General features: G+C 59.0%; 1 protein-coding gene across 1 annotated transcript; it reads right to left on the reverse strand.

The window, feature by feature from the left end:
• Positions 1 to 1,730: 1,730 nt before the first annotated feature.
• On the reverse strand, positions 1,731 to 14,066 carry SLC4A1 (solute carrier family 4 member 1 (Diego blood group)). Its single transcript, XM_045888033.2, has 19 exons — positions 13,986 to 14,066; positions 13,786 to 13,876; positions 12,679 to 12,758; positions 11,640 to 11,820; positions 11,402 to 11,537; positions 10,837 to 10,960; positions 10,337 to 10,412; positions 9,997 to 10,178; positions 9,085 to 9,295; positions 8,646 to 8,858; positions 8,319 to 8,467; positions 8,012 to 8,206; positions 6,637 to 6,810; positions 6,086 to 6,175; positions 5,427 to 5,593; positions 4,658 to 4,911; positions 3,500 to 3,669; positions 3,222 to 3,398; positions 1,731 to 2,735 (listed from the first exon to the last, which is right to left on the reverse strand). The coding sequence occupies exons 1-19, from the start codon at positions 13,998 to 14,000 to the stop codon at positions 2,655 to 2,657; spliced, it is 2,766 nt and encodes a 921-aa protein (XP_045743989.1). The 5' UTR covers positions 14,001 to 14,066; the 3' UTR covers positions 1,731 to 2,654.
• Positions 14,067 to 15,369: the final 1,303 nt, after the last annotated feature.

Genomic DNA, 15,369 nt, shown 5'->3' on the forward strand with positions numbered 1-15,369 from the left:
AGCAGGATTTAAAACTGCAGAGATTTTGAGGGAGTGTGTATGTATTGGGGGGTGGGAGTGGGGCAGGACAGCTCTCAGAGGAAATGCAGGGGGAGTGGAGAGAGTGGGTCAGGGCATCTGTGGGGGCGGGCAGGAAATGCAAGGGGAGGAAGGCCTCAGGACAGGCAGGAAGTCGATGGGATTGAATTCTGCAGCCTTCACACTTCCCTAATGCCTTCCCGGGTCAAGGTGGCCAATGAGGTTCTGGCAAGCCCTGGGGACAGGCCAGCTGCTGCAGGGACATGAAGCTGCTGCACGTAGGAGTGGACAGCCGGGACTGCTCTCCCTGGGGCCAAGGTGGCTCTCTGGCCCTTGGGCGGCTGCTCTGGGCAGCCCGGGAGGGGTCAGCTGGGGATAGGCAGCAAGTAAATATAGATGCAGGGAAGGAACCAGGCGGCCCAGGCCTGCACTGACCTCTTGCAGGAAGGCTGAGAAGGTGGGGAGGGATTAGGTTCTGGCAGCCTCCTCTTCAGGGCTGAGTGACCCCTGGGCTCAGCAGCCCCCTAGAATTGCCGGAAGCAGCTGGTCCTCCATGGGGACCAGAGTGAGGGCTCGTGGAAAGGCTGGTGGTGAGGTGTTGCTCCTTTGTGACGGAGGGCAAACCGCATTCCCTCCCTGGTGGTCCCCCTCAGAGGCGCTGCCCTGCGTGATGAGTGCAGGTGAAGGCGCTGACCAGCCCAAAGGGACGTGGGGCCCACAGTGCAGGGGTCTTGCTTATTCTGAAGAAGGATGTCTGGAGCGTAAACGTGTCTTCCCTCGCTCTCCCACCCTCTCACTGGCGGCTGGCCCTCTCCACCCCAGGACTCCGGGCCCCCAGTTCTGGCCCAACCCCCAGAGCCACTGCCACCCCCCAGCCTGGTTCTCCCTGCCCCCACCCCGGTCACAACTCTGGCACCAGCCCCCCGGTCCAACCAAGACCCCTTAGCTCCCCCCCTTCGGCTCTGGGAGGGAAAGGCCAACAAGACAATCATTCCACCACAGACGTGTTTATTGGCAAAACCTATAACCAAGCATCAAGGGGAAGGGTGATAGCAGAGTGGTCTCTCCACTTTCCTTAGCAGGGCTCAAGGAGCGGGGGTGGGGGGGGTTGGGGTGGCATCCCAGTGAGGATAACCACACCAGCAGCTAACGTTTACAGAGCGCTTCCTCTGAGGCCTGAGGTCAGGCTGTGCTAAGCATGCGCTTTACTGTCTCATTTTATCCTTACAACAATCCTACAAGGTAGGTACCATTATCGTCCCCACTTTCCTGATGAGGAATCTGAGGCATAGGACGGTGAAGTGGTGAAAGGCAGCTGTCAGCCTTCAGGGCTGCACCTGAGAGCCTCCCGTCAGGGGCCCCCAGCCCCTGGTTCTCCGTTTCAACCAATTCTCACCACTTCCAGTTCTTTCAGCTCTTTTTTATATTTTTGTTTTGTAAAAAAAATAGATTATGCCCATACTCTGCAGAGCCCACTGGCCTTTACCCCAGTTGATCAAATCTGGGTTCTCCCCAAGATTCAGCTGGGGTGAGATCGTGGACAGCGCGTCTCAAACTAGAGGCCTGGGTGTTTGTGTGAAGCCAGAGTACAATCAGAGCTCTTAGAAAATACAATCAATAAATTACAAACCTCCCTCCCTTCCCCCACCCCGTTTCCTCCCACCCCCCATCCAAATCTAGAACAGACTGTGCATTGCCCCCCACCCCCCCACCCTGCCCCATGTCAGCGTCTCGTCTCAGTTGCCTCTGTATCTGCGGGGTCCGGGGGCCCTCCATAAATGTTTGTGGAATGAATGAATGTTTGTGTGAATGGGAGGAGGGAGTGAGCACTTTGGAGTCCTGAGTCCCCGCCTTGATTGTATCCCCACCTGCACTTTGCCCTCAGCAGGACACCTCCCTCTGCCCCCGAGAAGAGGGTCCCCGGGATGGGGCTAGGAACAGAGAGGGGGAGGTGGGGAGTCAGCAGGGACATCTCTAAGCATGGGAAGGTGGGTGACTGAGGTAGAGCATAGGGCTCTGGCCTCGGAGTCAGGAGACCTGGTTCAGATCCCAGCTGTAAGGCTCAGGAGCTGCGTGACCTTGGGCTGGCGGGAAGAAGAATGATGACTACCATATGATAGTCCTTTCAGAGTTGACAAGGCCCCTTTTTCACACTTATCTTTGGTCCTCAGTAACCATCCTGTAATGTGGGTATTATTATAAATATACCCATTTTACAGAAGAGGAAGCAGAGGCTGGAGAAGTCAAGGGACTTGACAAGGTCACACAGCATGCAGGAACTTGAACCCCACCCCCTCTACCTCCCTTGCTACTGCCCCTGTCTTCGCTGTGAAGAGGTTGGCTCAGATCTAAGTCCTCCAGCTTGGGAGCCCCACGTGGCAGTGTGGTGGCAGGAGAGACTGCTCAGTGAATTCCCCGACCTAGATCCTACTGACCATCTCCAGCCATAAAAGCTGGTTTACCCCTCATGGAAGGGTTTCTAGGCACCCCTTCCATCCCCCACCCACAACCTCGGGGCTCCAGTTCCTACCCCAGGAGGAATCTGAGAGTCTATGAGATACCCATGAACTTCTGCTTTTCCTGGGAGAGTGGGGAAGTGGGAGGGAGGAGGGAGCTCGGAGGCCCATGCCTTCCCTTCACACGGGCATGGTCACCTCGTTGTATTCATCCCGACCCTCCTCTTCATCGAAGGTCGGCTTGGCATCGTCAGCGTCCAGCTGGAGGGTAGAATAGGAAGGAGAGAGGGTGAGCTTCCGGGGAAGGCTGGGGCAGATGAGCCCTCCCCCCAGTACCGAGAGCACCTCTGGAATGAGGAGACGGCCTGGCTCTCACCGGACCTTGGACAAGTCATGTCCTGCCCTCTCAACCCCTAGGTTTGGTCTGGATGAGTTGTTTCCAAAGGGTGAGGGGCCCCTGGGGATGTGGCGCCCCGACAGGGGAGGGCCTACTGAGGGTGGGAAGGACACCCCTTCACCAGGGTAGCCCCACGGCAACTCTCACACCGTGGGAGAATTCCAAAATGACTCAGAAAACCACAGGCTGAGTTGCTCCACGGTTAGGACAGCTCACGGGGAACACACCCTGCACGCTTCTTCACCCCTCCTTGCCCCCAAGCTCTGGGGTCCGGGCCTCCTGCCTCTGCCTTTCTTTGCCCTCCCTCCCGCCCCTGGTCCGCAGGGTAAGGGTGGGGAGCAGCCACGCACACACTGGAGCTCCAGCGTCCTGAAGATGAGAGGCAGCAGGAGGCGGCGCAGAGGCACCGTGAGGATAAGGACGAAGGGCAGGGCCAGCGAGGTGCTGGGGAAGCTCTTCACCGTCCACAGCCCTGCCAGGCAGATGATCTGGATGATCGTGAACAAGTGCATGCGCCAGGTCTTCACCTGCAGGTGGAGGTGGGGGTTACTGCCTGCCCCGCCCTGGGGCCTGGCAACCCCCCCCCCCCCGCCACACTCGGGGCTGGGCAGCCAGGAGGGCTCTGTACCCGCTTGACGTAGGGCACATCTGGGTGGTACTTGGACGGCTTGAACAGAAGCAAGACGCGGTCAAAGAGCTGGATGCCGCTGAGGGACGTGACCCCCATGTAGAGGAAGATGCCAAACAGCACAGCCAGGGGGATGCGGGACAGGATGGGCGCCATGAGGATGGACAGGCCTGCAGGGAGAACCACAAACTCTTAGCCCTGGGGGCCAAGGGGGCGGGGGCCCAGAGGGCTGACAGCATCAGGGGCTGGGGAATGAAGCCACAGGTACCATATGAAGCCCTTTCTGTGGATCCTCTTAATAGGTATTACCCCATTTTGCAGATGAGGAAACAGATTCAGAGAGGTGAAGCAACTTGCCTGAGGCCACACAGCTACTAAGGGGCAGATCAGGGAGTCAAACTCCTGCCTGCAGGACATCAAAGCCTATTCCTTTAGCCTCAGGGGTTCACAGAGGTCAGAGAAGCCCAACTTTTCTATCACCCCAGCCCAGAATGCCTCCGTCCCCCTCCACCTATCCAAACCCTAACCCTCCTCCAGCTAACACCAACTTCGCCTCCTTTAAGAAACTTCCCTGGCGACTCCATCAGTGACCATGGCGCAGCCCACACTGAGCCCGGCTGGACTCTCAGCTGCTCCAGAACTTGGATCTACCCCAGTGATCCTCTGTCTTCTCCTCTCCCACCCCAGATTATGCTCGGAGCTCTGCCCTTGGCATCAGTTACAGAGCAGCCAAGCTAGAGAGACCTCAGGGGCATCTAATGAACCCGCTAGTGGCACAGAGAAACTGAGGCCCAGGATGAGGAGGGATACTGAGTCAGCAGCAGAGCAGGGCTGGAACCCACTGTTCACTAAGCTTATGTTGGATAAAGCTTGAATACCGGGTCCTATCTAGAGAAGGCCTCCGTATGGAGCCCCCCTTCCCCGCGCCCACGTCCTCCCCTGCTCAGATGTCTATCTCTGTGCTTGGGCCTTGGGCATTTCCTCCAGAAGTCCCTCATATGAACAAAGGACCCTGGGGAGACATGGGCAGGGGGTATGTGGGGAGAGCCAGCTACGAAAGGGTGGGCAGGGCTTCAGAAGGCCCTGGATCCTAAGAGGCAGAGGCTGGGGGCCAGAAGCAAGGCTAGATGCCAGAGAGTGTGGCCAACCCTTACTCACCTACGAGCACAGCAACCAGGAGCCCACTGATCCGCTGCTCCTTGACCTCCTGAATCTGGGCTGCAGCCCCTGGGGCGCTGGCCTTGCCCATGACAGTGAGCGCGTTGGCATGGGTGACAGAACGAACAGTGGTGGCACTGAGCCAGGGCATCCCAAAGAGGGCAGCCACACCGCCCATGCCTATGACCAGCAGCAGGTCCAGGTGGAAGCCAGAGCCCTTGATCATCTTGCGCTCTGGTTTGCTGATAATCAGCCTTGGGGGGTGTGGGAGGTCAGGGGTAAGCAGCGGTCTCCCTTGCCCCCACCCTCTTTGCCCCCTCCCTCCTTCTCTGTACTTGGGTCCCTCTGTATCTTAGTTTCCCCTGCTGTGTTCCTCTCCCTTGGAGTTCCTTGCTCCCCTCCCTCCCACCCTCTCTGGAGAATCCAGACTCTAAGAGTAGAAGGATCTCAAGATATCCCCTAGAACGTCCACAGGTAGATTTATGCTGAAGCCAATGAAGCTGAGCTGGTAAAGGTCCCTTCTGAGGTACGCCACCTCATTTTGCAGTTCTCATTTTGTATTCTTTTTCTTAAAAAGGCCTCCCCAAATTATACCCTGTCAGGTCCCACAGAACCTGCCCCTGCCCCTGCCCATCCATCACTCCTGCTCATGAGGAGGGCCCCAGGTTCGACTAAGACTAGCACTCAGTCCTTGCTGTCATGTCTGCCTGGAGCCTGTCCTTTCCCTGCCCCAGACCCTCCCGGGCCCAGCTCTGCCCGTGGCTCTTACGTGGTGATCTGGGACTCAAGGAAGATGAGGATGAAGACCAGCATGGCAGGCAGGGCGGAGGCAAACATCATCCAGATGGGGAAATGCGAATATATGCCCAGTGGGTGGATGACCCAGCCCCGGGCTGAGGAGTTGGACACTGAGAGGCCTTCAGGCACACTGAGTTTCTGTGGGAGGGGGATTCTGGTGAGAACACTGGGGCAGGGGAATGGGGGAAGGGAGGCAGGGAGAACCAGGGTCCTGGGCACTTGGGAACTTACTTATACTGAGCACCTACTTTGTACCCAGTCACTGCACTAAGCCCTTTACATACATCTTCTCATTCCCCACTTTATAGATGAGGAAACAGGATCAGAGAGGTTGTGTCGTTTGCCTTGCATCACACAGCTATTTGGTGGCAGACCTGAGATACATAATCAGATCTGCCTGGCTCCAAAGCAGATTCTTTCCTACTGCCCTGGGTTAAGGAGTAAAAAGGCAATTTGACCCAGGCCCTTGCTTCAGCCAGAGGGTTCCTGTAGGGCTGTGGGAAGAACTTGGGGCTCTCGGGGGAGGCAGGGCTGAGTAAGGAGAGTTCTAGTTGGCTTCATGTTTGGGAAAGCTGTTCTTGGGAGGGGGCATACTGGGAGAATCAGCTGACAGTAGGAGGAGAGTGTCACCTGGGTGTAGGTGTCCTCGATGAAGAAATCCACCATGACCATGATCAGAATGGAGATGGGGACCCCGAAGTCCCCAATGACCCGTCGCAGCTAAGGGCAGGTGGAAAAACCCGGTTAGCGCCCAGTTGTTTCCCCACCTCCTGCCTCCCACTTGCCCCCACTCCTGCCGCCTCTTCATGCAGGGGGTGGGGCTTGCTCTTCCCAGGGGACCCGTCAACATCTAATGCCTTGTCTTGCACCTCAAGGTACCTGCCTCCTTTCTTCTTTCCCTGGCCCAGCCCCACCGCCGGCCCCACGGCTTCTCCACCCCTTTCTAAGAACTGTCCCTGGCTCCCCACTAGGTTCTCAGCCTGGGTAGGCTGAGAAAGAGAGATGGGCTTGCCTGAAGAGTGAAAGCCTAAGTGAGGAGGGGGTCAGGGAGGCTTGGAATGGGGAATGGGAATCTAGGGTAAGAAGGAGAGCTAATGGCATTGAGGAACCTGGAAGAGTGCTTTGGACTGGGACAGGACAGTGAAGGCAAGAGCAGGGCTGTGGGGGGAGAATGTACTGACCACGCCAGGGAAGTAGGAGCTGTTCTTGAACTTTCGCAGCATCATGGCGAAGAAGAAGGTGCCAGCCATGAGCACAAGGGAGAGGAGGGCTGTGTTGGGCAGGGGACCCTGAGGTTTGGGCACCACTGTCACGTTGTGGTCATAATGCTTCTGAAGTGGATGGTCCTGGAAGATCTGCAGCAGAAAACCAAGGCATCCTATTCTTCTCATCCGTCTATCAATCTGTCCATCATCTATCCATCCATTCATCCATTTGTCCATCATCTATCCATCCATCCGTTCATCATCCACCATCCATTCATCCATCATCCAACCACCCACCAATCTGTCCATTATCTATCTATCTATCTATCTATCTATCTATCTATCTATCTATGCATCCATCCATCATGCATGCATCCATCCTCTTATCTTCTTCCTCAACCGACAGGGTAACAGAGGGACAATGGGATTCATGAGCTTGGTTTTCAGGAGTAGAGACCAGGCTCAGCTTGGGTGGGGCAGGCCACGGTGGCAATGAGTATACGTGTGCATGTGAGCACACAGGGTCTCAAGAGACATAAAGCGGGTGGGCAGGAAAGAAGTGCCAAGGATGGGGCGCCTGGGTGGCTCAGTTGTTAAGCGCCTGCCTTCGGCTCAGGTCATGATCCCAGGGTCCTGGGATCGAGCCCCGCATCGGGCTCCCTGCTCAGCGGGAAGCCTGCGTCTCCCTCTCCCACTCCCCCTGCTTGTGTTCCCTCTCTCGCTGTCTCTCTCTCTCTCTGAAATAAACAAAGAAAATCTTAAAAAAAAAAAAAAAAGAAGTGCCAACGAGGGTCCTAAAAAGGGCTTCAAAGACTTGGAAACAGCAAGCCCCACCAACCAACAGAATCAGAGGCAGACATGCAGCATCCGCCCTCCCTCCATATCCAACGCAGATGTCCAGGTAGGCATAGTTGAAGGTGCTGGAGCCGAGGAGGCAGGGTGCTCCACCCGCAGGCCCCGTGCTTCTTGAGGGTGAGTGCCCAAGGGGGCGGGAGGGCAGCAGAGCCTCTGGGACCCCTGCTGCCCCTCCATGAACGCACTTTCCCGTGTTCAGTCTCGCACACACACTCGCCTGTGGTCACTCTGGGCGCGGTTGTGACCCGGACATGCGCACACGAAGGCGCCCCCCCCCCGTCCCCCCCCCACCGCCTCGGGCTCAGGCGCTCTCCGCGGTCATGGCCAGAGTACCGGCCCAGAGGCAGCTGGTGTCCACGTGAATGTGGTCACAGCCACGCACGATGAAGACACGGCCACACACGTGCCATAAGGACACGTGTGCAGTGACACGCACGGCCACATCGTTTGTGCAGAGTCGCACTCACACGTGCATCCGCACTGCCACGGCCCCCACCTTGATCAGCTTGATGAAGGTCTCATAGATGAAGATGAGGGAGATGAGGAAGGAGAAGATCTCTTGGGTGTAGCGGGAGATGAAGCGGACCAGGAAACTGCCCTCGAAGGCCACTATGAGCACCACGAACAGGACCAGCCAGAAGCCGATCCACACGCGGCCCACGATGTACTCCAGGTTGTAGTTAGTGCAGAACTGCAAGGGGGTCAGAGAGGCCTGGGTCAGGCAGGTGGGCCCAGGCACCGTGCATCAGGCAGGTGGGGCCAGGGCCGGTTACAGGGTCCGAGTGGGGCCAGAACAGAGCTACCGAGAAAAAGGCTTCTTCAAACACGAGCAGGGGTCCTGAGAAGCCAACCACAAGCAGGGGCTGAGCCGCGAGCAGGGCAAAGAGAATGCCCTGCACCGCAGTGGAGATGAGCAGCTCCAACACCCCCATCTGGTTCTGGGTCTTTTCTCCTGTGGGTAGAAGTTACAGTGTGGTCAAGGTCAAGAGGTCGTTTCCAGGCTCTAATAGAGCATTTCATGGGCAGGCTATGGTAGGGGTCCAGACTGTCCCATTGGGTCAGAAGGCAGGGCCGACACAGAGGCCAAGGGGTCAGAGGTGAGGGTTAGGGGGTCATGCAGAGGCACTGACCCAGGAGGCCGCCGAAGGTGATGGCAGGTGACAAGGCAGCAAAGTAGATGAAGATGACAGCAGCCAGGACCTGGGGGCTGAACGCGTCTGTGATGTCACTCAAGTAGTGGGGGTAGCGGCGCCGGATGTCACGCACCAGGCCCCCAAAGAGCAGGCCTGTCCGCTGCAGAGGGTCGTCTGGCCCAGCAGGGGCCCCTGGGCCCCCATACAAATCTGTAGTCAAGGACAGGACCACGATCACAGGGGGTCACGGGAGGAGGCGTGGGGAGAGAGGAATCGCGGGGAGAATCTTCTGATGGGAACCGGGTGGCCATGGAGGCTGGGAGGCATGAGGACAGAGAGAGGGGACCCCGGGGTGTTGGATGGGAGGAGAGGAGGCAGGGGCTCGCAGGGCCGTGCTGGGGTCTCCGAGGGTCTGTGGGGGCCGCGGGGCAGGTACCCAGACCCTTGTAGAAGCGGGGCTCAGGCTTGGCGGGGCTGAGCAGGTAGCGCCTCCGCAGCAGCTCCTTCTGCAGGGGCACCAGTCTGAGCAGGGCCTGCTCGGAGGGGGCTTCGCAGGGAGGCAGCACCAGGCTGCAGTCCAGGAAGCCCTCCAGGTTGCGGACCAGCTCCGCCTTGCTCTGAGCCAGGTAGGCATCTGTGCGGAACACCTGGGGGCCAGAGAGAGGGTCAGGGCTGCCGGGACCCGCTAGACGAAAGGACCCAAGAGTCCACATCCACGGCCTCCGGGAACCAGAACCCTCTCTCCCGGCTCCTTCTTTTTTTTTTTTAAAGATTTTATTTATTTATTTGAGAGAGAGAGAATGAGAGAGAGCACATGAGAGGGGGGAGGGTCAGAGGGAGAAGCAGACTCCCCGCCGAGCAGGGAGCCCGATGCGGGATTCGATCCTGGGACTCCAGGATCATGACCTGAGCCGAAGGCAGCCCCTTAACCGACTGAGCCGCCCAGGCGCCCCCAGCTCCTTCTTGCTAGGAACTGCTTGCCCTGCTGCCCCCCTCACTTCCGTGCCCACCACAAAAGGGTTTTGGGGAGGCAGACAGGGCCTTGAGTGGGGAAAGGAGAAAGCACTAAAGCAAACAGGGTAGCTTAGGGCGGACCAGCTGGAACTAAAGTGGGCCAGACCAGGCTAGACCTAACTGGGTGGACCCAGGTCAGAGTGGCCGTAGACAAGGCCTGATCAGGCAGGGCCAGGCCAGACCACCTGCCCCTGGCCAGACAGGCTAGAAGCAGCAGGGTGAGACGGAACGTGCCAGTCTAGCACAGTTCCGGTGACCCAGGCCCGTCCAGGGAGTGACCTCAGCTGCCGCCCAGCCCTCAGGCTCCCCCCACCCCTCCCCAGCCCCTCCTCACCCTCTCGGACATGAGGGTGGCTGCCGCCCGACCGAGCTGGGTGTAGTCGATGTTGGGGGCCTCGGGTCCCAGCAGCACAAAGAGGAAGCGAACAAGCACGGGGAGCTGCACAGCCTCCAGCTCCGTGGCCTCCTGCAGCCGCACGAAGCCCAGCACCGGGCGCTCCAGGAACTCTGCTCGGCCTGCGAGGGGAAGGGGCGGTGGGAGGCGGTCGGGCCAGGCTGAGGGCGTGCTGCTGGGCCCATGCTTCGGGAGAGGGGAGGGGGAGGCTGGGCCGGGACAGGAGGTATAGCGCGGGGGTGGGGGTGGGAGGGTTGGGGTGGAGGCCCCAGCTGCTTACCCACGAGCACCAGGGTGGCCTCCGAATCTGGGGGAATCTTCTCTAGAATTCCAGACGGGGAATGCCCTTCTGTGCCCTCCTGTCCCCGTTGGAAGGAGGCCAGTGAGGGGAGTCCCCTGGCAACTCCGAGCATCCAGCCCCCTCCTTCCCTAACCACTGTTTCTTTTTTTTTTTTTAGATTATTTATTTATTTATTTATTTAACAGGGAGAGACACAGCGAGAGAGGGAACACAAGCAGGCGGAGTAGAAGAGGGAGAAGCAGGCTTCCCCGCAGAGCAGGGAGCCCGATGCGGGGCTCGATTCCAGGACCCTGGGATCATGACCTGAGCTGAAGGCAGACGCTTAACGGGGCTCAATCCCAGGACCCTGGGATCATGACCTGAGCTGAAGGCAGACGCTTAACGACTGAGCCACCCAGGCGCCCCGCCTAACCACTGTTTCTAACCCTGTTCAGGTGGGTCGCTTCCTGGCTCTCCCCACAGCCCTAGTACGGCCTCACCTGTTCACAGAAGAGCTCCGTCTCTAACGAGGGGTGCTGGGAGAGCAGAGGCTGTGAGGGGTTCCCGGAACGCATCAGAACCGTGGGCTTCACACCCTCCAGGGCCTCCAGGTCTCCGGCATGGCTGCGGAACACACAGGGGACACGGGCTGAGTAAGCTGTTCGGGCTGGGCTGTTAGTAGCTCGGAGACCCATGGGGGGTGGGATCAAGTAGCGCTTCCCAGTGAGCAGACTGGAGGGACCCTGGGGCAAAAGGACAGTCAGCCTCCTTTGGCAGGGTGTCGTGGATGCGAGTGGGTGGTCTCCGTCTGGAATGACCGGGTGGGGCCAGGTCGGATGGAGGGAAGGGCCTTGAGAGCCTGCCCTCCTGAGGACCAGTAGCCCCCACATCTGAACACGGAGACACGGCCTCCCCTCAAGGGGTGTCAGAGGCAGGAGCCATCGTGGAAGAAACGTGGGCCCTGGTCTGGGGGGGAGGGGCTCCCTGGGCCTCCAGGGAGAGCTCGGGGCCATGGGCCGGGGAGGCGGGCCCTTGGGCTGCCGAGTCCGGGTCAGGCAGGGACACCTGTGTGGAAGCAGCAGGACCCGCAGCAGCAGGTCTCGGGCCTCAGGCCGGATCTGCTCCTCGTAGATGAACCCGTCCAGCAGCTGGTTGGCCACTCCCGCCAGGGAGGTCTCTGGCAGATCCAGGAGGACGGTACCTGCAAGGGGTGGAGGGCTGAGCTGGACGGCTGGACGGTGGCCCCCCGGCCCGCCACCGCGCCGTACGTGCAGGTCTTGGGGAGGGGCCCGGCGGGGCTCACCCTTGGCAAAGGCTTTCTGCAGCTCCAGGAGGCTCCAGAAGGTGAGGTAGGACAGGTGCGGGCGGCTCCAGACCCCATCCTCCCTCAGGTTCTCCTCCAGCCGCACCCAGTGCGCTGCCTCCATCCACCGCAACTCCTGGTTCTTCTCATCCATCACCAGCTCCTGCAGCTCCACGTACACCTGCGGCCCCACAAGCCTGAATCAGTGTCTCGGGCCCGGGGCAGCGCCCTGCGGAGACTTGGCAGTCCAGGGCTTGGTGGGCATTCAGCAGGCTCTGAGAGATGTTTGGAGGAGGCCCAGAGTCCTGGAGCACTCAGGGCAGACCCTGAGCTCAGAGGGGACCGGCGGGAGAAGCAACCTGGGTGTGTTAAGCGAGGTAGGAAGTAGGGGGCCGGGTACAGCCCACAACTCTGGCTCTATTCCCCAAATCCCTGACCAGACCCTTACCCCATTTCAGAGGCATTTGGAGAACCTCTCGACCAAAAGAGGTGCTAGAGCGGACACTTGGGAGGGGCAAAAAAAAAAAAAAAAAGGAAGCCTTTGGGGTCATCGGGTGGGTCTCCTGCCTCCAAGACTGTTGAGTGGGCTCAGCATGCACTTGGGTTTCCTTGGGGCCAGCTGGCCGCTCCCAGGGGCCTAGCTGAGGGCAGATCCAATTTCCTAACCAGCTAGACAGTCTGATGCCCAGCAGGGACGCGTGGGGCCTGGGCAGAGGGGCACGTATTTAATCCTGTGCTTCCCCAAGGAGCCCCTGACAGCCCAGCCAGGGCCAGAGGGCTGCGGGAGCGCAGCCCTCTGGCAGTCACTATATCTCTGCCCAGGGAGCTCCCTGCTCAGTGGAAGAGGGACCCAGGTCTCCCCCCTCAGCAGGGGTGTCCTCTTCCCTTCTGCCTATTTCCCGGCTCCTTCTCCGCCTGTTTGTGGGGTTCCCCCATGCTGAAGCTGGGCCTATCCCTCTTCACCTCCCTTCTCCTGGTACAAGGGTGGGTGCCCCAGGCAGCACAGAAAAGAGAATCGGGCGATGCCGGGGGTCCTCACCTCGTGGGTGGCTGCGCGCGATGTGGCGTCTGGGTCTGGGCTGGTGTCGTAGTCTGTGGCTGTCGGCTCAGCGTAATCAGCTGAAAACCCGGAGGCAGGTTAGTGTTGCCCCCAGATAATCCCCCCCCTTAGGGTCCTCCTGCACCACCCACAGTGAGCCTCCGAGAGCCGCCCCAGATGATGCCCCACTCCTTCCCGTTGCTGCTGGCTCGGACCCGGGTGCCCAAGCCCCGCCCCACCCCTGCTGCTCAAGGGTCTGTGGTTCCCTGTGCCTGTTCTTGGCCCAGCCTGGCCCTTTCATGCCCCATCCGAGCCTTGGGAAGACCCCTGGGAGTCATCTTCAGTGGTGACAGAGAGGGTCACCTCCAAGGTGGAGAGTCCCGAAGGGCAATTCGCCGGATTCTCCTTGGATCTCCTCCCTCTCCTGCCACCTTCTGGGACCAGCTTCCCTTCCTTCTTCCCCCCTGCCTCAGCAATCCCACCAGCCCAGTACTTCTCCCTGTCTCGTAGTGGGGCTCTGGGAGCCAGGGTGGGGTCTGCCTTATATTGCCCCCCACTCCCCACCCCACTCCCAGCTCTCATTTCCCAGAGGGGCCTCTTATCTTCAGTACCAATTGCCAGCACTTAAATCGTATTGACAGTAAACAGGTCCCCACCTGGGGCTCCCCAACTGAGACCTTGGCAGGGCTGGGAAGGTTTCCTGATGTCTCTCTGCCCTGGGGGTCCCCATGGCCCCTCATTTCTCAGGACCTCTAGACCCCCAAACAGAATGATGTTCCCAGAACAGGCCCTGTGCCTGGCCTAGAAGTCAGCATGGGGCTGGCACAGATGGCATGTGGGCTCATGCCCTGTCGCAGGCGGGCCTGGCTGCCCTGTCCCAAACCAAAGGGCCCGGCCATGGGTGACTAGTCCTGTCCCCTGCCCCCCGGTCCCCTCCTGTGATCATTTCAAACAAAACTCTGTTTATCCTTCAATCAGCCAAGATTGTGGGAGAACTGGCCCTGGGGCTTGGGGGGGATTTGTGGAGAAAGGAGAGGACAAGTTCCCTTACTGTCTCTATCTGGGGCTCAGCAGCTCATCCCAGCAAGAGAGAGAGATGGGGCTCACCTACTGGCTCCTCCACCTGAAGCACAGGGACATCTGGGTCTTCATACTCCTCCTGTTCCAGAGCATCCTCCAGCCCCTCTTCATGATCCTCCTATAGGAAGTGGCCATCAGGGCTGGGCTTCCACCATGAAGGTAGGAGTCCAGGGTTGGGTTCCCAGAGCCCCCAGATAGGAGCCCGGCAGACACCACGAAAGACTCACCTGCCAGTCCTCCATGGTGCTGTCCTGATTGTCCAGTTGTCCACAGCAATCCAAGCCCCCAGCATAACCCGCACCTCGGGTCCCTGCACAGGGGAGCACAGGCTGAGTGAGGCCCAGGGCATCCTCCTCCCAGAGGAGGCTATATTTGAGTCAAGGGGGATCCCAGGTGTTGAGAGGCAGTGGGGTCAGGGGAAGGAAGTTGGGGGGGTGGGAAGGAGCTAGATTTGTAGGTGTGAGAGCAGGTATACAGGGGCCAGGAGAGCTGGGGCAGGAAGAAGAAACTTGGCTGGCATCAGTCAAAGGGTGTTTGAGAGGATGGGGTGTCCTTCAAATTCAACTTCTTCTTCCATCCACCAGTCCTCACCTGGCTTCTTTTCCTGTCCATCCCCTAGACTTAGCCAACTCCAGGGGCATGACCTGCTCTTTCTTCAGGGAACTTAATTCCCCTGAGAGTCTTCACAACATACCTTCTCCCAGAAACAGCTACTTTCTCCTAGGCATGGGGCTGTAGCATCCTTGGGAGTGGCTCACAGGTGTTGAATGAGGTGGCCCTGTTTCTCTCCTCCACCCCCTCACGAACTCCATCTCTCCTGCTCGCTCCCCACCTATCCCATTGGCCTTACCAAGCCCTTTCCTGCCCCAGGGCCTTTGCACACACAGTTGTCCACATCCTCAGTGACCCTCTGCCCCCGCACCTCATCCCTTCTCACATCTCAGCTCTTCAGATTCCCTTCTTGACCACCCTAACATTCACTAACCCAATCTGTCATTTTCTGGTTTCTTGATTCACTTGTGTATATATTGTCCGAGGAGGCCTCTAGAAGGGAAGCCACTCGAGTGCTAAGATCCATGTCTCGGTCCCCATTGAATCCCTTACTCCTAGCAGAATGGTTGCCACAGAGTAGATGCTCAATAAATACGTGCTGGGTGAAGGTAAGGGTGGTTCCCCCTTGCAGGCTTGGGCCTCTGGAACTGAGGAGTCAGGATGACTAGGACCCAGCCAGGAGGAGACCGAGCCCTGTGTCTCAGGTTTGCTCAGTTGTATCTCTGGCAGAGAGGAAGGTATGCTCACCCCAGGAATGTGAGGCCCAGCCCGAGGGGAGCACAGAAGTCCCCTAGGGTGGCCCCGGCCTGGGTGTGGAGGGGTCCCTTTCCCCCTCACCCAGCAACAGGGATTGGGGTTGGGCAGCAGACGTGCCCACTCTGTGCCCACATGGCGCTGAGCAGTGGGAGCTGAGATGAACAAGACACTGTCCCTCCTCTCGAAAAGCCCTCAGCCCTGACTGGGGAGGCAGCTGGGAACGCGTGACAGGCAAAGTGCTTCAGGAGACGATACGTCCCCCAGACAAATGAGAGATGAGCAGAAGGTGTTGGGTGCCAAGGA

Source organism: Mirounga angustirostris, unplaced genomic scaffold (assembly GCF_029215605.1).
Source record: "Mirounga angustirostris isolate CCGP_5_RB_7025 unplaced genomic scaffold, mMirAng1.0.hap1 SCAF_17, whole genome shotgun sequence".
Lineage (NCBI taxonomy): Eukaryota > Metazoa > Chordata > Mammalia > Carnivora > Phocidae > Mirounga > Mirounga angustirostris.